The sequence below is a fragment of the Hypomesus transpacificus genome, chromosome 25 (genome assembly GCF_021917145.1).
Source record: "Hypomesus transpacificus isolate Combined female chromosome 25, fHypTra1, whole genome shotgun sequence".
Classification (NCBI taxonomy): domain Eukaryota; kingdom Metazoa; phylum Chordata; class Actinopteri; order Osmeriformes; family Osmeridae; genus Hypomesus; species Hypomesus transpacificus.
This window is the reverse complement of record NC_061084.1, coordinates 1,255,916-1,279,887: the sequence shown is the minus strand read 5'-3', so window position 1 is coordinate 1,279,887 and position 23,972 is coordinate 1,255,916. Positions and strand designations below refer to the sequence as shown.

At 42.4% G+C, this 23,972-nt stretch overlaps 4 protein-coding genes and 1 non-coding gene across 6 annotated transcripts; 3 read left to right on the top strand and 2 right to left on the bottom strand.

The window, feature by feature from the left end:
* Positions 1–154: 154 nt before the first annotated feature.
* Positions 155–3,559, top strand: LOC124486969 (tRNA methyltransferase 10 homolog A-like). 2 transcript variants are annotated; one of them, XM_047048904.1, is made up of 7 exons: positions 155–612; positions 1,118–1,824; positions 2,002–2,164; positions 2,256–2,402; positions 2,533–2,682; positions 2,810–2,915; positions 3,088–3,559. In XM_047048904.1, exons 1-7 carry the CDS (start codon positions 196–198, stop codon positions 3,366–3,368), a joined length of 1,971 nt encoding a protein of 656 aa, XP_046904860.1. In that variant the 5' UTR covers positions 155–195; the 3' UTR covers positions 3,369–3,559. The 2 variants fall into 2 exon arrangements, with proteins under 2 accessions (XP_046904860.1, XP_046904861.1); XM_047048905.1 differs by lacking the exon at positions 155–612 and having other exon boundaries at positions 1,784–1,840.
* Positions 3,560–4,076: 517 nt separating this feature from the next.
* LOC124486970 lies at positions 4,077–8,014 on the top strand. The gene is made up of 7 exons (XM_047048906.1): positions 4,077–4,524; positions 5,052–5,764; positions 5,933–6,095; positions 6,191–6,337; positions 6,471–6,620; positions 6,748–6,853; positions 7,199–8,014. The coding sequence occupies exons 1-7, from the start codon at positions 4,111–4,113 to the stop codon at positions 7,462–7,464; spliced, it is 1,959 nt and encodes a 652-aa protein (XP_046904862.1). The 5' UTR covers positions 4,077–4,110; the 3' UTR covers positions 7,465–8,014.
* A 1,085-nt stretch (positions 8,015–9,099) lies between these two features.
* Positions 9,100–9,171, bottom strand: trnag-ucc. Its single transcript has one exon. It is a non-coding gene; the product is annotated as a tRNA-Gly (tRNA).
* Positions 9,172–9,680: 509 nt separating this feature from the next.
* On the top strand, positions 9,681–13,145 carry spata6l (spermatogenesis associated 6-like). Its single transcript, XM_047049097.1, has 11 exons — positions 9,681–9,806; positions 10,019–10,156; positions 10,243–10,291; positions 10,446–10,487; positions 10,586–10,710; positions 10,866–10,958; positions 11,068–11,352; positions 12,010–12,263; positions 12,420–12,513; positions 12,640–12,730; positions 12,931–13,145. Exons 1-10 carry the CDS (start codon positions 9,759–9,761, stop codon positions 12,724–12,726), a joined length of 1,215 nt encoding a protein of 404 aa, XP_046905053.1. The 5' UTR covers positions 9,681–9,758; the 3' UTR covers positions 12,727–12,730; positions 12,931–13,145.
* A 653-nt stretch (positions 13,146–13,798) lies between these two features.
* slc1a1 (solute carrier family 1 member 1) lies at positions 13,799–22,192 on the bottom strand. The gene is made up of 12 exons (XM_047049078.1): positions 22,060–22,192; positions 18,252–18,392; positions 18,015–18,107; positions 17,818–17,932; positions 17,584–17,626; positions 17,395–17,496; positions 17,009–17,193; positions 16,704–16,811; positions 16,115–16,237; positions 15,765–15,959; positions 15,513–15,647; positions 13,799–15,335 (listed from the first exon to the last, which is right to left on the bottom strand). Exons 1-12 carry the CDS (start codon positions 22,157–22,159, stop codon positions 15,095–15,097), a joined length of 1,581 nt encoding a protein of 526 aa, XP_046905034.1. The 5' UTR covers positions 22,160–22,192; the 3' UTR covers positions 13,799–15,094.
* Between the last annotated feature and the right edge of the window lie 1,780 nt (positions 22,193–23,972).

The window sequence follows — 23,972 nt, the reverse complement described above, 5'->3', positions numbered from 1 at the left end:
TGCTTACGATGTTATTATGCCATTTGGCCAATGTTGTGTACCTTCATGTACAAAAGAGTATCGATGTGGCAATGTATGGTTTGTACATTTTCAACAAGAAAAAAAAAGAAGAAAAAAAAAGAAAAGTGTTACGTAGCACTCAGCGACGGAAATATGTAAACAGACTACAGCGTGATATGATGGTGAAGCGTCAACATGTCTGTGAACGAATGTTGCCGTTTTTGCCATAAGAATTTAAAAATAAAAGGTGTTATTAGTCAGTCTGCAAAAATATTTGAAAAAACATCAAATGCCAAAACCGTTTTTGATAGACTAATTGATCTAGGATTGACTTTGACAAGAAGTCCGGAAAAATCTATACGAAGTTGTCGAAGGTGTACCAACATACTTTCCAGAATCGAACGGGATTTACCCGTTTTCAGAAAATGGGAAGAAGAAGAAAAACGATCCGATTCGAGTGAACAAGCGTCTGCATCAACACCAGCAGATCAAAGTAATTGGGAACCTCCTGCTTCAGAGATGCCAAGGAGGGTTCTTCATAAATTTTGGCCCAATCCGCCAGCTCCAAATCAGACCAAAATATCCACGTCTGCACGGCGAAGTATTACAGAGGTGAACATATTTTAAAGTTGTCAAACTTTTGCTCCTTAAACATAACATATTTCGACATTGAGAATAACATGGATTCGATTGACAACTGTCTTAATAGCATCCATTCTATAGGCTACCACTACCAGGCAGTCGAAGGTTTATTTGGTAGCCTATTAAAATAAGGCCTGAGCAAATAGTACAGTACTGTGACCTCACATGCCTGAGCAGAGTTTTTTTTGCAGCGATACTTCTTTGCCGTGTTTTTTTATGGCGATTGGTAGGGTAGTGATACGGGGGAAATCGAGGATGATAGTACACTCAAACCATCCCTGTTCCATGCACTGGAAGAGTAGGCTATATCTGATCTTGCAATAGCAACTGGATATCTTAATAAATCAAATTCAGCACACCTTATTTAACAGTCAGTGTATTTGATCACAATGGCAATGTATAGTCCATCACAATCCTTCACATTGACAAATGTCATAGTGAAACACATTGATGAAACCTTTCCTTTACCTTTCAGGTCATCACCCATTACCAATCAGGCCAAACGGCCTGCAATATCTGCCATCCAGATGATGCTGGGATTGTGAACAACATCAGCAAGAAGAGCTGGAAAACAGCTGCTGGCTTGATAATGAAACACAAGGACCTTGTGGAAGAAATCAAAGTTAAAATTCTTGATATAGTTCAGCATGAATGCAAAACCCTCTGCAACCCTAACCAGGGTTTCATTCTGTGGAGGTCATCACCTGAGGATCTGAAGTCTTTTTCATTTTCCAGTTTAAAGTCAGATCTCAACCGTCTTTCGCCATTCCTGTTATCCATCTTTTCAACTGCCACCAACCATTCTCTTCCTTCCACTTGTGCTGCGGCTGCTATCGCTGTGAGAGGAAGAGAACCTCGCATGTCTGCCTTTTCTTATTACCTAAATAGCATACTACTGCGTGGTGGGGCAAGGAAGGCCGTTTTTAAAAAGCTGAGCAAAATGGCCATTACAACCACTCACTGTAATGCAGTAGGGAAGCTGAAGGAGTTTACACACACTTTTGGGGAAGGTCTTCAACTGTTGCAGAATGAGGTGCTCCCGACCTCAGGAGCAGATGGGCTCACTGATTCTGCTGGCCAAGATGAAAAGGACATTGACCTCGAGGGTGCGATTGGCACACACGGACAGAGGGATTCTCAACTAAAACATGACCTCATAGACTCATCTGGTTCCCAAGCTGGGTAAGCCAGATAGCAAATAAGCAATGTATTGAATGTTGTTAGACTAATCCTACATAGAAAGTATCAGTGGGAAGTGGTTATTTAGCCGGCAGCGACTTTAGACGTTTTGGAAGTTGTCACAATGTACCATGATAGGAAAACAATGTATTATGTTTCAAATTGTGTGCTTTTTCACAGGCAGATGTGCGAGGAAAAGAGACAAAAGAGGCAACAGGAGCGATCAACTCAAGAGGAAGAGGGAGCTAAATGGGTCAGCCGCAAGCGTCTACGCAGTGAGGTGCAGCCCAGTCCTCTGAGACTAGTGGTGGACTGCAGCTTTGACAGCCTCATGATGTTCAAGGTATAACATGAATTGAGAGAGGTGGGACCGTTCTTTCTTCGTAAATCATAGAAATGTTGTATTGAATCACTCTTCTCCCCCCCATGTGAAGGACGTGAGGAAGCTCCACAAGCAAATCCAGAGATGCTATGCAGAAAATCGAGGAGCTTTACACCCTGTACAGTTTTATTTAACCAGTTTCAGTGGACAGTTAAAACAAAACATGGATGAAACTGACAAAGGATGGGTGAATTGGAAGGCAAGTGTTGTCGCCCCCCATCTCCCCCCACACACACACACACACACTCTTTTGATTTCCTCATCAACTCCACATAAATGTCCACATATGCACATTTAAGTAAATGTGTGTGTGTGTATTCCTTGGACAGGATATAAGTATCAAAACGGAGCACTACAATGAAGTCATACCCAAAGAGGAGCTGGTGTACCTAACCTCTGACTCCCCAAATGTGCTGACTGAACTGGACGACACCAAAGCCTATGTCATCGGAGGCCTGGTGGACCACAACCACCACAAGGTCAGATTTACTTATTGTGCGCCATATGCAACACCCACCCCAAGTATTCAAATCTACAATCAATTTGTAGAATTTCTTCACTGACAAAACAAACCTGACTGTTTTGTTTTGGATGACTGGGTGATAGGGGATCTCCTTTGAGAGAGCCAAGGAGCTGGGGATTCAGCATGCACAGCTCCCTCTAGAAAGCTTTGTCGAGATGAACAGCCGGAAAGTGCTCGCAGTCGATCACGGTAAGGAAGTTCCCCCATGGAAGTTTCTACAAACAGAATGGTAAGGCATATTACTGGAGAAGGCTTCAGGCAGGTTACCTATGCACAACCAATGCAGGGAACCATACCTTCCTCACCTTCAGGTGGCTGAGTCACTTTTGGACAATAATGTCAAGTTTATTTGTGTCTCCAGTATTTGAGATCATTCTGTCGTATATGGAGAAGGGTGATTGGCAAGAGGCCTTCTTCACAGTCCTGCCTCAGAGGAAAGGGGCGGTTCCTGTTGAGCAGAATGGCCAAGCAGTGGAAGACAAGGAGGACGAGGATTCAGACAGAGACTCAGACGGGACCAAGACAGTCAAAGATAATACATCAAGCATGCCGGACCAACAAAAAGGAGCAAATGAACAAATAGAAGCACAATCAATTGAGGCTTCTAAAGAGTGGCATTTTGCAGAGACTACAGTGCTGTAAGAATCCATTAAGATTTAAAATACTTTGTTTCTGCTGACTGATGTTGTAATTGAGATTTTCCCATTTGAGTTTTTAAATTGTATTTTGTGCTTGTTTTACATGGCCCATGTTTCTTTTAAGGTCTTAAAGTGCAGATGGGTCACACTACATTTTCAAGATTTGGCTTGATGTGCCAATCATCTAGAACGATGTTAAAAATATATTTTTTAATTCATGTTCATTTCACTAATGGTAGTGATTTGGTGCCAAATCAACAGCCGTAGTCTTTCAAAAACATCACATAAACAGCAAGTTACAAAGTTTGTTAATTTTTATGATTACATTTTCTGTGATACTTAATAGATCAAATAGATTATGAATAGAACTATTTGGGAAAGGAGAGCACAAGTTTAGGGAAGTTACTTTTCTTAAGGGATAGGCTACAGGGGCTTAACACGATATGATAGTGAATCAGAGATGGAGTGCTGGGTGGCTGATATCAGTGAATAAGGATTTTATAGTAGGACTATGTTGTAAGCGTGAAGGATAACATGTATTTTAGGGCGTGTGTAACTGTTTTGGGGGGATTCGATTGAAAGTCCATTCTCTGATTCACTGTTCACACTTGCGGAAGGATGCGGTAATGCACCAATAAACTGGATGCCAACCGCCGTAAAACCATAACAACGAAACGTGTGACGTAGCACTGAGCGACGGAAACATGTAAACAGACTACAGCGTGATGTGATGGTGAAGCGTCAGCATGTCTGTGAACGAAAGTTGCCGTTTTTGCCATAAGAATTTGAAAACAAACGGTGTTATTTGTCAGTCTGTAAAAATATTTGACAAAACATATGCCAAAAATATCTTTGATCGTCTAAAAGATCTAGGATTGACTTTGTCAAGAAGTCCCGAAAAATCTATACGAAGTTGTCGAAGGTGTCCCAACATACTAAAAAGAATCGAACGGGATTTAGCCGTTTTCAGAAAATGGGAAGATGAAGAAAAACAATCTGATTCGAGTGAACAAGCGTCGGCATCAACGGCAGCAGATCAAAGTAATTGGGACCCTCCTGCTCCAAAAATTCCGAAGAGGGTTTTTCATAAATTTTGGCCCAATCCGCCAGCTCCAAATCAGACCAGAATATCCATCTCTGCACGTCGAAGTATTACAGAGGTGAGCATATTTTAAAGTTGTGTTAAACTGTCAAACTCTTGCTTCTTAAATATAACATATTTTGACCTTGAGAATAACATGGACTCGATTGCCAAGTGTCTTAATAGCATCCATTCTGTTGGCTACCACTACCAGGCAGTCGAAAGTTAATTTGGTAGCGTATTATAATATGGACTGAGTAAATATTTCAGTACTGTAGCCTTCGTAGCTGTGACCTCACATGGCTGAGCAGAGTTTTTTGCAGTAATACTTCTTTGCCGTGTTTTTTTATGGCGATTGGTAGGGTAGTAATACGGGATTAGGCGATGATGGTACACGCAAACCATCCCTCTTTCATGCACTGGAAGTGTAGGCTATATCTGATTTTGCAATAGCAACTGGGTATCTTAATATATCATATTCAGCACACTTTATTTAACAGTCAGTGTATTTGATCACAATGGCAATGTATAGTCCATCACAATCCTTCACATTGATAAATGTCATGGTGAAACACATATTGATGAAACCTTTCCTTTATCTTTCAGGTCATCACCCATTACCCATCAAGCAGATCGGTCTGCAATGTCTGCCATCCAGATGATGCTGGGATTGTGAACAACGTCAGCAAAAAGAACTGGAAAGCAGCTGCTAGCTTGATAATGAGACACAAGGACCTTGTGGAAGTAATCAAAGTAAAAATTCTTGATATAGTTCAGCATGAATGCAAAACTCTCTGCAACGCTAGCCAGGGTTTCATTCTGTGGAGGTCATCACCTGAGGATCTGAAGTCTTTTTCATTTTCCAGTTTAGAGTCAGATCTCAACCGTCTTTCGCCATTCCTGTTATCCATCTTTTCAACTGCCACCAACCATTCTCTTCCTTCCACTTGTGCTGCGGCTGCTATCGCTGTGAGAGGAAGAGAACCTCGCATGTCTGCCTTTTCTTATTACCTAAATAGCATACTACTGCGTGGTGGGGCAAGGAAGGCCGTTTTTAAAAAGCTGAGCAAAATGGCCATTACAACCACTCACTGTCATGCAGTAAGGAGGCTGAAGGAGTTTACACACACTTTTGGGGAAGGTCTTCAACTGTTGCAGGTGCAGAATGAGGTGCTCCCGACCTCAGGAGCAGATGGGCTCACTGATTCTTCTGGCCCAGATGAAGAGGACATTGACCTCGAGGGTGCGATTGGCACACACGGACAGAGGGATTCTCAACTAAAACATGACCTCATAGACTCATCTGGTTCCCAAGCTGGGTAAGCCAGATAGCAAGTAAGCAATGTATTGAATGTTGTTAGAATAATCCTACATCAAATGTATTAGTAGGAAGTGGTTATTTAGCCGGCAGCAACTTTGGAAGTTGTCACAATGTACCATGATAGGAAAAATAATGTATTATGTTTGAATTGTGTGCTTTTTCACAGGCAGATGTGCAAGGAAAAGAGACGAAAGAGGCAACAGGAGCGATCAACTCAAGAGGAAGAGGGAGCTGAATGGGTCAGCCGCAAGCGTCTACGCAGTGAGGTGCAGCCCAGTCCTCTGAGACTAGTGGTGGACTGCAGCTTTGACAGCCTCATGATGTTCAAGGTATAACATGAATTGAGAGAGGTGGGACCGTTCTTTCTTCGTAAATCATAGAAATGTCGTATTGAATCACTCGCCCCCCCCACCCCCATGTGAAGGACGTGAGGAAGCTCCACAAGCAAATCCAGAGATGCATTGCAGAGAATCAACGAGCTTTACACCCTGTACAGTTTTATTTAACCAGTCTCGGTGGACAGTTAAAACAAAACATGGATGAAACTGACAAAGGATGGGTGAATTGGAAGGCAAGTGTTGTCTCCTGTCGTTGTCTTCGCCCCCCATCTCGTCCCCCCCACAAACACACACTCTTTTGATTTCCTTATCAACTCGGTCCACATATGCACATTTAAGTAAATTTGTGTGTGTGTATTCCTTCAGGATATAACTGTCACAACAGAGCACTACCATGAAGTCATACCCAAAGAGGAGCTGGTGTACCTCACCTCTGACTCCCCAAATGTGCTGACTGAACTGGACGACACCAAAGCCTATGTCATCGGAGGCCTGGTGGACCACAACCACCACAAGGTCAGATTTACTTATTGTGCGCCATGCGTAACACCCACCGCAAGTATTCAAATCTCGAAGACATTTGAAGAATTTCTTCACTGACAATACAAACCTGACTGTTTTGTTTTGGATGACTGGGTGATAGGGGATCTCCTTTGAGAGAGCCAAGGAGCTGGGGATTCAGCATGCACAGCTCCCTCTAGAAAGCTTCGTCGAGATGAACAGCCGGAAAGTGCTCGCAGTCAATCAGGGTAAGGAAGCCAAAGCACATTGACAAAAGATCCTTTAAATAATTTTTCATCAGACAGGTTTGACATGACTGTTCTCTTCATCAAGCCCTTAATAACATACATCCAATGGGGATACCCAGCGTTTATAGACAAACATTTTTAGTAAGTATGCATTCATTTAACTAGGGATGGCCTTGAATCTGTTGTCTACAGTAAATGGTTCGATATCTGTGGATGTTTGTACTTACAGAATGACTGCAGAGGCAGGTTACCTGTGCACAACCAATGCAGGGACCCATACCTTCCTCACCTTCAGGTTGCTGAGTCACTTTTAGACAATAATGTCAAGTTTATTTGTGTCTCCAGTATTTGAGATCATTCTGTCGTATATGGAGAAGGGTGATTGGCAAGAGGCCTTCTTCACAGTCCTGCCTCAGAGGAAAGGGGCGGTTCCTGTTGAGCAGAATGGCCAAGCAGTGGAAGACAAGGAGGACGAGGATTCAGACAGAGACTCAGACGGGACCAAGACAGTCAAAGATAATACATCAAGCATGCCGGACCAACAAGAAGGAGCAAATGAACAAATAGAAGCACAATCAATCCAGTCTCCTAAAGAGCAGCCTTTTGGATGAACCACAGTGCTCTTTGAGAAGGAATAAAAGTAAATGAAAGTTTTTGATATCCTACATGTGAGTTGGCTTTTTTTGTGTGTGTGTATATTTTACATGGGTTTGTGTTTTTTAAAGGTTTTCTTAAAGTGTTCTTAAAGATGGGTCACACAAGATTTCCAACATTTGGATTGATGTGCCAATCATTGTTGAGACCAATGGTCTTCAAGGCCCACTGTTCTGTATGTTTGAGATGTTTCCCTGCTCCAACACACCTGATTCCAATGAGTTGGTCGTTATCCAGCTCTGCAGAAGCCTGATAACCATTCACTTAATAACACATTCACTAACATGGCCAAACTTAGAAGAAAGACACACACAGACACCATTTTTCCACAACTACTTTCATAACTCAGAAACTGCGTTATCAACTCCAAATCAACTACTGAAGTAGTGATTTGGGGCCAAATCTACTTTAAATGTCGAAAGTCATTCAGAAACATCACAAACAGCATGTTATAATGTTTGTTATTGCTATGCTTTTCTGTTGTACTGAATAGATTTGAGAGATGAATAGAATAAACCATATGGTTGCAAAGCAAGCAAACTCGCCAGTCATTATTACCTATTACAGTCCACGGCCTTTTCTTCCGTTAATTTCTCAAAGAAGATATATAGCAGCAACGAGTAAACTAAGTCACTCACCGACATGTGCACTGCTTATATTGCTGCAGACCAAATTACAGCCTCTTACTTGTTTGAAAACACGCTCTCAAACCAAACTTAACTTTTTGCCATTAAAAGTGGTTGGACGGATGGTAATGTGGCCCCCTGGCTAACAGTGAGAGGGGAAAAAATCTAGCCATATCCCTATAGGATTTTAAAACCGGAATGTACAAATATAGGTGTATATTAAACTACAATGCTTAGACTTAATGTTTTAAAATGTTACATTATCGACCTTTTGTAAAAATGTCTGTTGCGTTGCCCGGGAATCGAACTCTGGTTATTTGTACGGTGATCTGATGGTCTTAATTTTCTTAACTTGCCCCTTCATTCTCTATGACTAGTCTAAATCTAGCAGAATATTACCATTTGTGACCACTATGGAGATTTGGGAGGCGCTGTCTCGCCTTTTTCTTACGCGATTGCAAGAAGCTTTTCACATTGTTTTGAGAGAACTACACGTCTGCTCTTCAAGCAAAGGTAAGATATCCTGATATCTGGGTAGATCTTAAGCTCGCTCTAGCTAAATCATGACTGAAATACATGTTATTATACTCATCTATGCTGTGTGAAAACTCAACATTAAGCAAGCTATGGCTTTTCAGTCAGTCTAAGAGTATGAAAACTTGAATGAAACAATGCACTGTACTGTACGTACAGTAGAGCTAGCACAACTTTACGTTGGTACAGTATGCCAACTTCCCAAAGTTACTCAGTAGTTAAAAATATATTGGCAACGGCTGGCCAGAATGTTAAGTAAAATTCATATTGGCTTGGTATCTAAAACAGGATGTTCCCATGTTTCTGGCGTTGTTCAATATTTATGGTGTTCTTCTATTCAAAACGAATGAATTAATGTGTTGTATGAATGAATTAATATGTGTTATATTTACTTTTTTGTAATCCCCTTAGGCAACCTTTTCTAAAATGTATTGCGTTGGCCGGGAATCGAACCCGGGTCAACTGCTTGGAAGGCAGCTATGCTCACCACTATACCACCAACGCTGACATAAACCTAACCCTTTCTGGGAAAACTTATAATTCCGCACTGCAATGCTGCTCTCAAGTGGTGGCCCCCGCGCGTTGCAACCGAAGACTCCCTAAAACGATTCCCATACGCAGCAATGCTCACAACAACTAATACCACCAACGCATCAATGCCGCCATCTAGTGGTTTACTGTGAGCCTTACACATGCAATTCTTTTATTTAACCATTAGATGACGGTATTAAAGCACTACCAATGTGGACGAGATGACACGGCACAGTAGACAGGCTTGTTCCTTACAAAAACTTGCAACTTCCTTGTATGTTAGCGATGTTATCTCCACTAAAAATATAACATTACCAGCACAAACTAAGCAATACGCCAGTGTAATAAAAATATCACAATTTAGGTATTTTATAGTTTTAAAAACATTTACTGCTAAATTGCTTAGTTTAACTGGGCATGCGTCGTCCAGAGAACTCTAAACAGAAAAACTCTAAACCGGAAATCTCTGCTACCATGGTGACATGAGGCTTATGCTCAGACGGGAAGGTTGCAGACCATTCTGATCAAAGCTTAATCGCTTGCAAGTTAGTTGATGCACAATGGCTCAAAAAGCTATTAAAGTAGTAGTAGAGCTGCATCTCAGGGCGGTAAGGCAATTGGAGTACATATTAGGATAATTTAGGAACCGTTTTCTGACTATCTAGTGGCAGATAGTGCGCGAGATCCACTGTAGTGCAACTGTCAATCATTTGTTCGATAGGAAATAGTACTGTAGCACTCATTCAAGCAAAGCGCAAACTGAATTCACAAACTGAAGTATAGAAAGTTGTATGTTTTAATAGGATACTGTTGTCTTTAGGTATCGTGTCCTGGCGTGCACCTGACTGCCAAGGACGACATCTATATCAGTCTGAGCTTCATGAGTCAATTCCGAAAATCAGGGTGTCTCCCCCCTGTTTTTCCTCTACTTTTTAGGGAGAAGATGACGTTTGAGAAGGTGGGTCCATGAATCTTGACTTTTTCCATGATATATATAATTGAATGTTACAGTAAGTTGTCATTGTCAAATTATGTTTCCATTAGATTTTCAAGTATGCAGTTGACCCTGGAGATGTGGTAGCGATGCTGGAAGGTACGCTGTAAATAAATAATAAATTGCACTTCTGCCAACCTGTGAAACTAATCGCAGTGCTGTTTGTGTCCTCCCCCCTTTTTGGGAGGGATTCCGTTTTTTTTGCAGTTGGCACAGTTACTTTTGATTTCAATTCCGTATTATTATTTTCCAGATGAAACAGTCAAAGTTGAATTGGTACAGCTTATTCCACCAGGTGAAGTTTTCAGTTTTTTCCTGTTTGTGTGAGTTATGAATAACAGTATTGTTATAGCAACTGCATAATGTTTGTATGTGTGTGTGTTTTCACCTCAGTGGGGGAGACCCTTGCATGCTTTGAGGAGGATGCCCGCAGGTTCCTGTTCCCTGAGCCCAAACTGGTCCCCTCCTTCTCTGGAGTAGACCGAGAAGTTCTCATGACTCGCTCTTTCACCTTCCCTGTAAGTCCTGACCTCTGGTCTTATCATCCTCCAGTAGACGATTCCACCAAACCACTGGTATTTCATGTTAGAAAATTGCAAATTCCTATTTTGACTTAATGTACGAACCATAACCAATGGTATTACATTCAGATTTGTTTCTATTAATCCTGCAGGGAATTTCTCCAAGGTTTGAGTTTTCCACCAGAACTACCATAAGCGAGTGCTCGGCCGATGCTGAAACCAACTTTCACCGGAACGTTCCTCTGGTCATTTTCACATCTGATCTGTCTCCTTAACATCCACAGTATGTTATTTCTCGTCATATCTTATATTTGGGAAATAGCAGTGCTGTCTATATCTTCATTGATTTAACAGAGGTCGGTGCCAAAAAAGCGTTCGACAAAGAGGTCTTGCAAGCAGAAGTGCGTGTCACCCAAAAGAACCGGTTCCCCCTTGCTGGAGAGGAGAATGGGTAGGAGGGGCAGAGAGCGGCAGAGACTATCTACTCCGTTGGCACCAGAGATACGGAGGTCACGTTCCCTCCCCCTGTACGTGGCCGGCCGTCTCAGCGGGCACGGAAACACACAGCGACTGGCCCAGCTCACTCTAGACTCCCTGACATGCAGCTGGGACGATGCCTCCTCAGAGACACCTGATCCTGTGAGTACATCAGCATCTGTGCGAATGTGCTGGGATTGGATTCTTTTTTAGAAACATGATGAATGTGTTGCCACCAGGTGACAGAGAAGAGTTTAATGACCAGAGTGAGGGGAAATCCCCTGTAGGAACTCTGGCTTGTTTCTCCTGTCATGTGGCAATGATTTCCCCAGATTGAAGCTTTTACTGTGATGAGATTCCTTGTGGTAGTGCAGCTTTGATAACCGGTACAGTCAACACTAAACTAGGTTTCTGTATATTGTATTCCATACTGTATAATAACGGGTGTTTTTGGTTTTTCAGGTTTGATTACTCTTTGACCCAGTTACTCTTCAGTTCGAGGTGCTGGTAAAGTTAGGGAGTACAGGACCCTGGTTGCTAATGCAGTGTAGATGCTGGTTCTTTACCTGTATATACTGTAGATTGGTGCCTTGGAACATGCTTGAATGTGTACTGTCACATGTGTGTCAGTGCAACTTTTAAATGCTGTGCTGCTGACTTCCTTGTCCAGTTCTCCCTTGAAAGAGATTTTATCTCAATGAGTTTTTTTCTCCTGGTTAAGTAAAGGTTTAATAAAATACTTTTTTTTTTGTGTCTTTTTTGTTATGCGTCACGTCTGTAACTTGTGCCCCGCTGTGACCTTTCCCATCTCTTCCCCAGATGAGAGAGTCCTGGCCTGAAGCCGGGAGCTCCTCCTCGCCCGGTCTCACCCCCCAGCTCCCAGCCAGGCTACACAACCCTTCTCCCGGTTGGCCCAAGTCCAGACAAGGTCAAGGCGGCACAGGAGATCAAATCTCTTCCGACACAGAGGATCCCCTGGGGGACTCCCCAGGTCATGGGAACCAGCCCGTCTTCAGGGGATCCAGCCCCTCCACCCTGTGGCGCTCCTACAGGGAACTCTCCAGCCACAACGGGTCTGTCTGATTGGTTGATTGATTGGTAGCTTGGTGCTACCACACTCATGGATATACTGCACCCACAAAAAAAACAAGATTGATGATGAATATTGCCTTGAATCAGAGTGTTTTTGCTCATGTTTAACTCGGCTAAAGATGAATTTGATTGGGCAGGTCATATTCCAGTTCTCATGGAACCTGGGAGGAAATCCAACAGCGTGTGAGAGGACTCCTCACCACGCCAAGAGCAGTACACAGACTAGCTTTCGTGAGTAATGCACTCACACATACATACATATGTCTTTACACACATCCTCTTTTCCTTCTCTTCCTCCTCTCCCTTGTTATCTACCTAACTGCTATACCATGTTCTGAGGGCACAGTTCTGTTTCAGGGGGCCACACACTCGGAGGTGTGTGAGGTGCTAGCACGGAGGTCCATCTCACCAGGTCCTTCTCAGAGAACACTAAGGACACCATGACAAGGTAACTGTCACCATGCCTGTTGGTACCAATGTGTCACACTATAAAAACAAGGAAACCCCTATTATTGATTTGGTTTTTTGAACATTCTATTTGGTGTTTGATGTTATGGTGACTTTGGTAGCTTCTGTTAAGTGTAGTTTTAGCTCTACAACCTGAATCTTCAAACTACATTCCTCTTCAAACGTTGTTTTATTCTGTAGGAAAGCCTCCAGGAGCGGGACATCTTAGCCGGCAAAGAAGCCAAAAAGTCCACTTAATTTCAGTTAATTAATTACTATACGTTTAGTAACGTCATCATTCTGTATGGTTGTGTCCTGATGTGATTTAAATACGTACAATGGCATAGTGGATTCTTGATGGCACCTGAATGTATAGCGTGTTCCATTTTGTGTAAATAAACTTTTTAAATTGAAAATCATGTAGTCTATGTTGTCTATGTTAATGTCTAAGTCTATGTTAATCTGCAATTATGATAGGGTCCAGTGCACCCGTTTAGCTTTCTCTGGATTCCACCCAACAGGCTGACTTTGTAAAGTCCTTAGGTACAGGTATGTCGTTTGTCATTTGGAAAAAATTGCAATGCAATTATGGTTTGGTGTTGCAGTTCTGCGTGAGTTAAAGTAATCTATCAGACAGATAGAGGATTGTTAGGTGAGGAACATTGTGATCTATGGTGATTCAAACACAGCACAGCACTCAGAAATAACTGCAGGATCCCTTGGTGGGGATCTAAGACCAGGTCTAGATGATTGTGGGGTTGGGCCTCAGATAAACACAGTTAATGCATACTAGTGGATGTAGTCACCAGTCATCATTGCCTTGCAATTTGTCAAATGATATCACTGTAATTGGGAATCAGATTTTGTCAAGATCATAGTTTTTAACTATTGTTTGAGGGCAGTTCAAAAATTGTGTTTTTCCCAGTAATACAGTATTAGTCTTTATTAGCTTGTGGTTACATACATCTACACACATACATGTTGATTCATATACTGCAGTTTATTAAGTGGATAGAATAACCATTGGTTGATGTTGATTTCATTATGTGCTTTTTAAATGTACATAATGATGTGTTTACAAGCTAATTATTCCCCTCTGATCAATGCTATTTTATAAATCAGAGATGATTTCCTTTTCTTTTATTAAGTATCTTCCTGGAATCTTTTCAATCAACACGATCCATGATCACAGTATCATGACTCCAATAAGACCATTGTGGCAGTTTTAAATTTGGATGAGCCTTCATATAGCATTGTAAATAAACTCCATGTCATGCTTTGAAAGATATTACATTACCCCCACACCAAAAACCAAAATAAAAGCCTTTTCTGTAAACCAGCTCCTGTTATGTTATCATACTATAACACAACCATTTAATGGAGTTTCAATTACTTTAGGAGTTATAGTATCTATTTACACTAGTCCAACACTCCTCTGATTGGTTTAAGAACAACGAAGGCTGCCAATCAAATACCAACCTCCTCAACCATCGAATAGACATTGAGCATCTAAAGTACCAAAGTATCACATCCACTCTGCAGCACGCAGCTCTTTACAATCTGGAATATTTTAGAAATTCATTAAGAAAATATTTGCTTTATATTTCACAGTGTTTAATTACTTATAGTTTTAACCCCTAATTGTGCCTATTTTTTTGCCCAGGTTTTTTTTTCTAAAGAATTCTGGTTTCTTGAGAAATTACATTCATTGCAAGTGCTCAAACATTGTTCTTTGTCTTATTGCTTCATGTGATGCCTCATAAGAAATGTTTGATGTTTGGCACAGTGTATTTATAAAAAAGGACACATTAAGCTCAAAAACATTGACGTGACAGTTGCACACATGACTGTCGCCTCTGCAAGAGTATTGTACTTTGGAGCAAACATAAAGCAGAATTCTGTTTTACAAACTACTTTGAAAACTATTTTCAATAATCGCAAAGTACTGTATATTGAACTTTAACTATACATATTTTTTTCATCCATGCTCATTTTAGCAAGACAAACGTCAGCCCAGTGGTATTATTCGGTTTTCAAACACAAGACAGAATTCTTGACACACGCACACATACATACATATACATATGACCACAGGTTCAATTCAAAAGTGGCTGTTGGTTCTTAGCCCAGTGTCAGTAAAGGAAGGAAGCACTTTAGGAATAGAGGAGGAGTTCAGGGGCTGCTGAGGCTTATGAACACACTGATTGGTCATCTAAACAAAGCCTGGGAGGAGCTTTGTAAGGGTCTGATGTTACTCTGGGGTAATGGCACTAGTTGATTAATATGGTTTTCTAACTCACTCCCATAATAGCAGCATGGCACATCTATCCTTTCCTTGACTCTGGTTCATCAACGTAAAAGGGCCTTAAAACTGGGAAGTCTCAGTGAAGGATATGGCATCGGTCTTGTCCACAGTGAAGCCGCCATTGACGTAAGACTTCTTTTCACATTCCTCGTCATCCAGAGTGGTCTCCAGGGCGAAGGGGTTGGCGACATCTACGTCAGACGTCAGGTCCATCCTCTCCAGTTCTCTCTTGGAGAGTTTCTGGACTATCCCTGCACCGTAGGCATCTCCCAGCACATTCACCATGGTGCGGAAGCGATCTCTGAAACATCCCAAAAAAGGTTCAATGAAATAACCTGATTATTTATGTCATCCACTTACCTGCTGGAACTGTAATATCCTTAGAACAGTGTCTGACATACTGTAAAGAATGCATTCTACCATGTCCAGATTTCATCCCTCACAGAAATAGTTTCCATCATCCAGGTAAAGAACTCACAGCAGCCAATCAACGGCAACAATTAACGTGACATCACTAGCCGGCAGTCCTACTGCAGTTAATACGATAACCATGGTAACCAGGCCTGCGTTTGGCACCCCAGCAGCTCCTATGCTGGCGACGGTTGCTGTGATACTAAAAACATTAAAAAAACAACATGTGTTTATAGTCATTTCCATTACCTGCCAACTAAACCACAATAAAATATTGAAAAAATCCCCCCTCAAACAAAGAATTAGAACAACATGTTACCTGATGGTGACTATCTGACCCACATCCAGAGCGTAGTCGTTCAGCTGGGCGATGAAGATGGCAGCCACAGCCTCGTAGAGGGCCGTGCCGTCCATGTTGATGGTGGCCCCGACGGGCAGGACAAAGCGCGTTATCCTCTTGTCGACGCGGTTGTTTTCTTCGGCACAGCGGAAGGTGACGGGCAGGGTGGCAGAGCTAGAGGGATGTCATCCAGATCCATGAGCATGGCCTTGAGATGTCTGCGAGACCTACCTTAAAGTATTTCCTCCCCGATAGTGTTTTGCCAGCCCCGCACGCGCGTCAAGTTAAACTGGGTGCAAATGGGCATACTGAAGGCGGATGTGTCCTACCTGGAGGAGATCATGAGGGCAGTGACCAGTGCCTGGGCCATCCCCAGGGTGAAGGTGAACGGGTTCTTCCTCACGATGGCAACGAAGATCAGAGGCAGACAGATGGTGGAATGAATGGCTAGACTGGAGATGCAGGCTGGGGTTAGGACGGGGGTCATGGCACGATGCTACATCTTAAACACCGGGATGCCACTGAAGCATATATTCATCACACGTCATCAGTTCTCATCAATCTAATGGGTCGTGTGTGTTGAAATGCCTGCATTACAGTGTGTTTTGCACAACAAGTGTAAACAGGGTTTGGAAGTGCTGTGCTGAAATGTATCCGTTGCCTCTGTTGGATGTGCACATGCATTCGACTGTCAGCTGGAATTTACAGGCTGGACAGGCGTTCACGAAGAGGTCTCATTACCGAATCTGCGGTCTGAGCAGTTTTAAATGTCCTCAGCCCTTATCTGCTTTGTGACAGAGCTTGGCTCCCCACAGTTCCTTAGCTGGAAAGCCGGGGCCTAATGTCATCTACGAATCCCCTTGTCTGTGACAGCATGGATAGAGGAGAGAGAGTTGAGAGAGAGGTGAGACAGCTTACCCACTCAGCACTGTCACCATATACAGGCCCATCTTCCTGAAGATCTCCCAGTCTTCCACTTCAATGATCTTGGCAGCGATTAGAAAGAGGATTCCCACTGGCATATAGCTACACGAACAATGTTGACAACAATGTCTTATCAGAACAGTGCAGCTATTTCTGTTTCCAATGCTGCAGCAGCACCGGTTTATAATAATTCTCACGAGACAGGCGTTTCTCGTGAAGATTTACTGTCAAATTTACAGTCAAACCTTTGCAGATCCTCTCAGGAACTATGAAGACCTGGACGTGCACGCAGTACCTACCACATGATGATCTGGACGAGTTTCATGGTGGCTTCGTTCAGGGCATCGAAGAACTCCAGAAGGATGCGACCCCGGTCGCCCATCTTTCCGATGACGAGTCCAAAAGCAACGCAGAACACGATGAGTCCCAGGACGTTGACGCCGTCTGAATACATCCCGACGATCTTGTATTCCTTTGTTATGTTCTGTCGAGACAGAGACAAGGGATCCATCACAGGTATGCTGAAGCTGGCCTGACAACCAGGCCAGGAATAGACCCAAGGATCCACAGAAACCAACAAACATGCGAAAGTAAATGGATTTAATATCCAATTCAATTCCATGAAATCAAATCCACTTCAGCCACAAACACGCAAAACCACAGGTGTGATACAGCAGTACTCTACCTGTATTGCTTCTACAGTGGTCATGATGGTGGTTGATAGAGGAGGGAATGTAGCGTTGACCATCACTTTAGGTGGCTCCAGCTCTTTGCGTTTTGTCTTGTACTGGAATTAATACAGAATGCAATCATGTTTCCTCATCACAAGAGAATCAGCTTATATATCAGAACAAGGATAATTGATTATCCCTACCTGTTGAAAACAAGCCTGCACCAAATTTTCAGGGAACATGTTTCTGTTTAAGGAAAGAGACAAATGCTAAGATGGACAAACATGTATCGTAGAAATTGTAGAATCTTTTTGAGAAATTGTATATGCATAATTAATCCTCAATGGACCTTAAGAAATATTCTCAGAAACTAAATTATCTCGAAAGGCAAACAATATAAAAAACACAACAGTACCAAGCATAATCAAACATGTCACCTTATTAAGTCCAGGAGTGTATCAACCGTTGTGACATTTGGCGTGGTCCCCGCCCTGTCGATGTGATCTGCCGTCTGAGACACACCAGGCTTTATGGTCATCACCAAAACAATGCCTGGAAAAGATGGTGGCTGTTGTTCATGCTGCTGGAATTGATGGGCCAGCAGAACAGAGGAGCAGTGAGACGGGGAACTCACCCAGAATGACTGCAATTATGGTTGTAGAGAAGTAATACACAGCTGCACGTAATCCTATCCTCCCTGAAACTTCCGAATCCAAGGCCGCAACCCCTGTGGGCAAAACCACCGACGTTCAGAGCTGATGCAAGACACAGATCCACATACAGAACAGTGCATATCCCACATCACGGGACATTAGGACGATATTGGGATGTGCAGAATGTGCACGCCTCCTACAAAGATGTTTGAAGTGACCTGTTATCATGCTGGAGATGATGAGGGGAAGGATGACGAGCTTAAGCATCCGCATGAGGATCTCTCCTGGGAAACCGAAGTACTGCTTGTGGAGGTGGGAAAGAGATCCGTACTCCCTCACCACAACACCCAGACCTATACCTGAGAGAACGAGACAGGTGGAGGTGAATAAAAGCTTCTGTTCAATCTAATGAGAAAGGTTAGGTTTGTCATACATAAACTGAAATTATATGTTAGATGTGGCGCAGTAGGGATATCGGTTTCTCAGTGGCCAAGCAGAACAAGTCATAATCCAGAAGCAAGTTTAAACCACCTAGAAGACTTTTCTTGCTTCATAGCTCTGTAGCCGTACGTTACATGTTGTAAAATATATTTGATATTTGAATCAAATAGAATTCAAATATCAATTGGCCTTTTCAGGACACTAAAACGGCTGTCATAAAGAAGGCAGTTTCCTTTGATGAAAGCAAGTAGCAATGCTATTTCAGACTGTAGAACCTATCATCCTGTTAGAATCCCAGAATGCATCCGTAATCATTTACTAGGCTCATTGGCCACTGCTGTTCATTTTCGATTAATAAATGCCACATAGAGGCATCTCTGTCGGCATTTTGCTGATACACCCCCAACCTCCTAATGTGTTATCAACCCTAACAGCACACCTTTTACAACCTTGTGAAAGGTTGAGCAAGGAGATGACTCAGCAAACTCTAATTGAACAGGTTTCATCACTGCTTGATATAGTGGTTCTAGTCCACTGATTTATTGATGTTGGGATCAGAAATTCTTATGACCATAAGTTAAGAACTTTCTTCACAGGGCAAAATGTGTGTGTTGGTGATCCGGATTAATGTCCACAAACTGGATATTCAGCCCAAAGCTGTAGTTACATTTGTACATCCGTACTGATATGGAGCTACAGTGCCCTCCAAAAGTATTGGAACAGTGAGGCGAATTCCTTTATTTTTGCTGTAGACTGAAAACATTTGGGCTTGACATCAAATAATGAACGTGAGACCAGAGATCAACGTTTCAGCTTTTATTTCCAGGTATTTACATCAGGATCTGATGCACAACTAAGAAAATATTACATTTTGTTTGAATCCACCCATTTGTCATGTGAGCAAAAGTATTGGAACAGATATACTTAAAACATATTTAAGTGAATAAGACTTAATATTTAGTTGCAAATCCTTTGCTTTCAATAACTGCAGCAAGTCTGTGACCCATTGACGTCACCAAACTTTTGCATTCTTCCTTTTTGATGCTTTCCCAGGCTTTCACTGCAGCCTCTTTCAGTTGTTGTTTGTTTTGTGGGGTTCCTCCCTTCAGTCTCCTCTTAAGCAGGTAAAATGCATGCTCTATAGGGTTTAAGTCTGGAGATTGACTTGGCCAGTCTAATACCTTCCATTTCTTGCCCCTGATGAACTCCTTTGTTGTTTTGGCAGTGTGTTTTGGGTCGTTATCTTGCTGCATGATGAAGGCTCTGCCAATCAGTTTGGTTGCATCTTTCCTTAAATTGGCAGACAAAATGTTTCTGTAGACTTCCGAGTTCATTTTGCTGCTGCCATCATGTGTTACATCCTCAATGAAGATTAATGAGCCCGTCCTAGAAGAAGCCATGCAAGCCCAAGCCATGACATTACCTCCACCGTGTTTCACAGATGAGCTTGTGTGTTTGGGATCATGAGCAGTTCCTTTCTTTCTCCAAACTTTAGCCTTTCCATCACTTTGGTAAAAGTTAATCTTTGTCTCATCAGTCCATAAAACTTTGTCCCAGAATTTTTGAGGTTCATCTCTGTACTTTTTGGCAAATTCCAGCCTGGCCTTCCTATTCTTCTTGCTAATGAGTGGTTTGCATCTTCTGGTGTAGCCCTTGTACTTTTGTTCATGAAGTCTTCTGCGAACAGTAGATAGTGATACCTTCACTCCTGCCATCTGGAGGTTGTTGCTGATCTCACTAACAGTTGTTTTAGGGTCTTTCTTTACAGCTCTCACAATGTTTCTGTCATCAACTGCTGATGTTTTCCTTGGTCTACCTGTTCGACGTCTGTTACTTAGTACACCAGTAGTTTTCTTCTTCTTCAGGACATTCCAAATGGTTGTACTGGCTATGGCCAATGTTTCTGCAATGGCTCTGATTGATTTTCCATCTTCTCTAAGACTCACAATTGCTTGTTTTTCACCCAAAGACAGCGCTCCAGTTTTCATGTTGTTTTCACCTCTGAATACAGTCTGCATAGACAAAACCTATCTTACCCAATCTGAACCTGAGTGTAGACATTCAGTGGTATTTATTGATTGAATAATGTATGTAATAGGACACACCTGGGCAACAAAACACACCTGTCAGTCATATGTTCCAATACTTTTGCTCACGTGACAAATGGGTGGGTTCGAACAAAAAGGTGATATTTTCTAATTTGTGCATCAGATCCTGATGTAAATACCTGGAAATAAAAGCTGAAACGTTGATCTCTGGTTTCACATTCATCGTTTGATGTCAAGCCCAAATGTTTTCAGTCTACAGCAAAAATAAAGGAATTGGCCTCACTGTTCCAATACTTTTGGAGGGCACTGTATATGTAATGTGTGAGCAGATAATGGCCATTCCAAATCTTGTCATTAAGATACACATTACAATTCATTGTTGATCCTGAACCAACTTAAAGCTGGTATCTGTTTTTAAAAGGTATGTAGATGTTTGATACAAAAGCAGTTTGTGTGAAACAACAGTGAAACCACTGTCAATTAAACTTGAGCTGGAAAGCATGAAGTTGGTGACACTGTTTCTTATTTTTATTTAAAAAAAATTGGGGGGGGGGCATTGTGGACATGCAGCAAAGTGCCAAGGCTGGATTTGAACCTAGGCCACTGCAGTAAGTACTTCATTTCGATTTAATTTTTTTTATTTCAGAATATTACATAGGTGGAATCAGTGTTGTAAGATGCACTATTTAGGCATTGTCATGTAAATACAAAACTGGCACAAAAGACCTACCCTCCAAGATAATTACTGAATAGCAATGTCAAAAAAAAAAAGGCAAGATTATATTAATAGTGAATTCATGACTCTTAAGGCATTGAATAGCATCCAGTGGCTGAACTACTGGCTAGCAACAGCACACCCATTTCTCTACAGTGCAAGGCATCTAATCAAACAGAAGATCCTTGAGGATGCTAATCTCAGCAAATTGTATGCAGTGGATTTGTGTCATGGCAATGGACACTAATACAAACGTGTGTCTGGCTGTGGCATGGCCTGACATGTCTCTGGGCAGGATGTCACACCACACATGCAGCCCACTCCAATGTGTCACTCCAGTCACGTCTGACTGGTGAGAAAGGCTTTTACAGCAGCACCAGCGTTGCTCCTGGGGGGGGGGAGCGGGGACTAGCCTAGGAGGCAGCAGCTCATCCATCACAGGGAGCCTCTAGCTCGCTCTTTACAGACACTGGCAGGTGTACATCATAACGCACAATGACATTTGCAATTCACACAAAACGGTTCATGTTCCAAGAATGGATGTATAGCAAATTGGCTATCGCCCCCAACAAGCCTGTAGCTCTGGTCTGCTTTGCACAGGAGCAACAGAGGGCTAGTTTATGACTGCAAGGCTGTACTGCCGCAGACAGGAGGAATTGTATGTGGCAAAACGAGCAAAATAAAGACGAAAGGACTATTAAAAATACACCTCTGAGCAAATCATTGACTAAATGTAGCCAGTGTGGGATGAGAACCAAGGACAGAGAGCTCAATATTATCAAGCAGAGCGGAGGCAGACAGTAGAGGGGGGGCTTCACTTACCTAGCACCACCGACACAACCGTGGCAATTAAGAGCCAGTTCCTCTTCAGCAAGCCTTTGAAATTCACGCCCCGACGCTCCTTTCTCCCCATCATGTCCATGGTTTGACGGATTCTAAACCCAGAATAAAAGAGCACACAAAAGAGGGGCTGGGGAGACACAAAAGAGCTCTGCTCCGTCTCCAGCTGAGGAGGTTGTGGATGCTACGCAGCCAGACCAGAGGCTGTCAGATGTCTGGGACGGGAGGGAGCTTTGCCTTGTGTGACTATGAGCTGTGTGTGTGTATGTGTGTGTGTGTGTGTGTGTGTGGGGGGGGGGGTTTGGGAGAGACAGGGGGCTATTACAGCACCGCCTTTTGACAGGATCACCTCGAAGCCTACCAAGGGTATCAGTCTGAATTCATTTTTCCTAGAGCATTTACATTTATCGTAAAGAAATTCTACATTTTAATTGTAGTCAGCATAAGGCGAATGTCTTACATCACTGACATGAATTTGCCTCAAACACACAAATGTTATCATGCATACTAGTAAAAAATTGTTTCGTTCAAATCAACCAGAATTTCCTTTAGACTTCTGATATTGAATTATTAATTACAACTATCAATGAATATTAGTAAAATATAGTTTAACAGTGTACGCTCACTTCAACTGAGTCACTACTGCACCCTACACAGTATTAAATTAATGCCCTCTTTAGACTGGCATGAAATGCCCTTATGTGGATAATATGTAAAATAAGCAATTACATTAGGCTTAGATTCATACAATAACTTTTAAATATTAAATTACATCTTATTTTTTATGCCATAAGCTGGAAATGTTAAGATGCTCTTGAAGACCTATACAAATGAATGTTTACAACTGTGTGTTTGGGGGGGGATTAAACAGCCTTGAATTCCCTTGTTTAACTGGGATAACATTCATCGTGAGATGCTGTCCCTTTTCGTGGAACCCTGTTTGAACCTTGTTGATAGTGGGATGCATGCCTTGTTCCCCTAGCGGTCTTTGTGTGGACTAAGGTGGAGCCAGAGCGATGGCTGGCATGTGGCCCTAGGCTGGAGATCTGCCCAGCAGCTGCATCTATAGTGAAGGTTCTCTGTTCCTAGCTCCCTCAAATGACTGTGGGCAAAAAGGTGGTGAGGCCGGTCGCATACTTTTCAAAACAGCAAGAAACATGCTGATAGGGGGTGTCTCAAGATACTCGTGGCCCGTTAATCCACGAGAGCTGGCTTGTGAACATCGGGTGGCAGTACACAAACTTAAACACAAACGCTTAAAAAGACAAAAAACTACGTATATACGTAAACAAAGCTTTAATATTAAGGCTTACTAGGCTACCTTCTCAGTCAACACACAAGGCCTACACGAATGGCGAGGGCATCAGGAGCGCTTCTTGTATTCTTCCACATTTGCTAGGATCCATCCGGCCGGTCCGAGGATAGTGAGAGACATGACACCCAACACGAACACCGATTCCTGCAAAAACAATGAATGATCCACCTTAAGTCATATGTGGAACGTCTATGACGGAAACACGTGTAGTATATGTTACACCACTGGAGAGGAGCCTTCGGTAAATTCTGACACAAAGCATGCTTGCTAGCCCGCTAACAAACTACTTACAACAACGCCGATATGATCTTTTGGCGGTTTACCGCTCAGTCTTGCTCGTTGGCTCATTGCCAGGGTCCTCAGTGAAATGACCGGTTGAACTTTTTGAAGCACCCGTAGAAGACTAGGCATAGTGAATGAATGAATGAATGAATGAATGAATGAATAAATGAATGGGGTAATCTTCTGTGCAGTGGCAGAAGTTCAAGAAGTCAAGAAGGCCACGCAGAACCTTCTCAGACAGTCAGCTAGTACGCGCGAAGCTTTATAGGTTTGGCTGCTACCTACGTCATCATTTAAT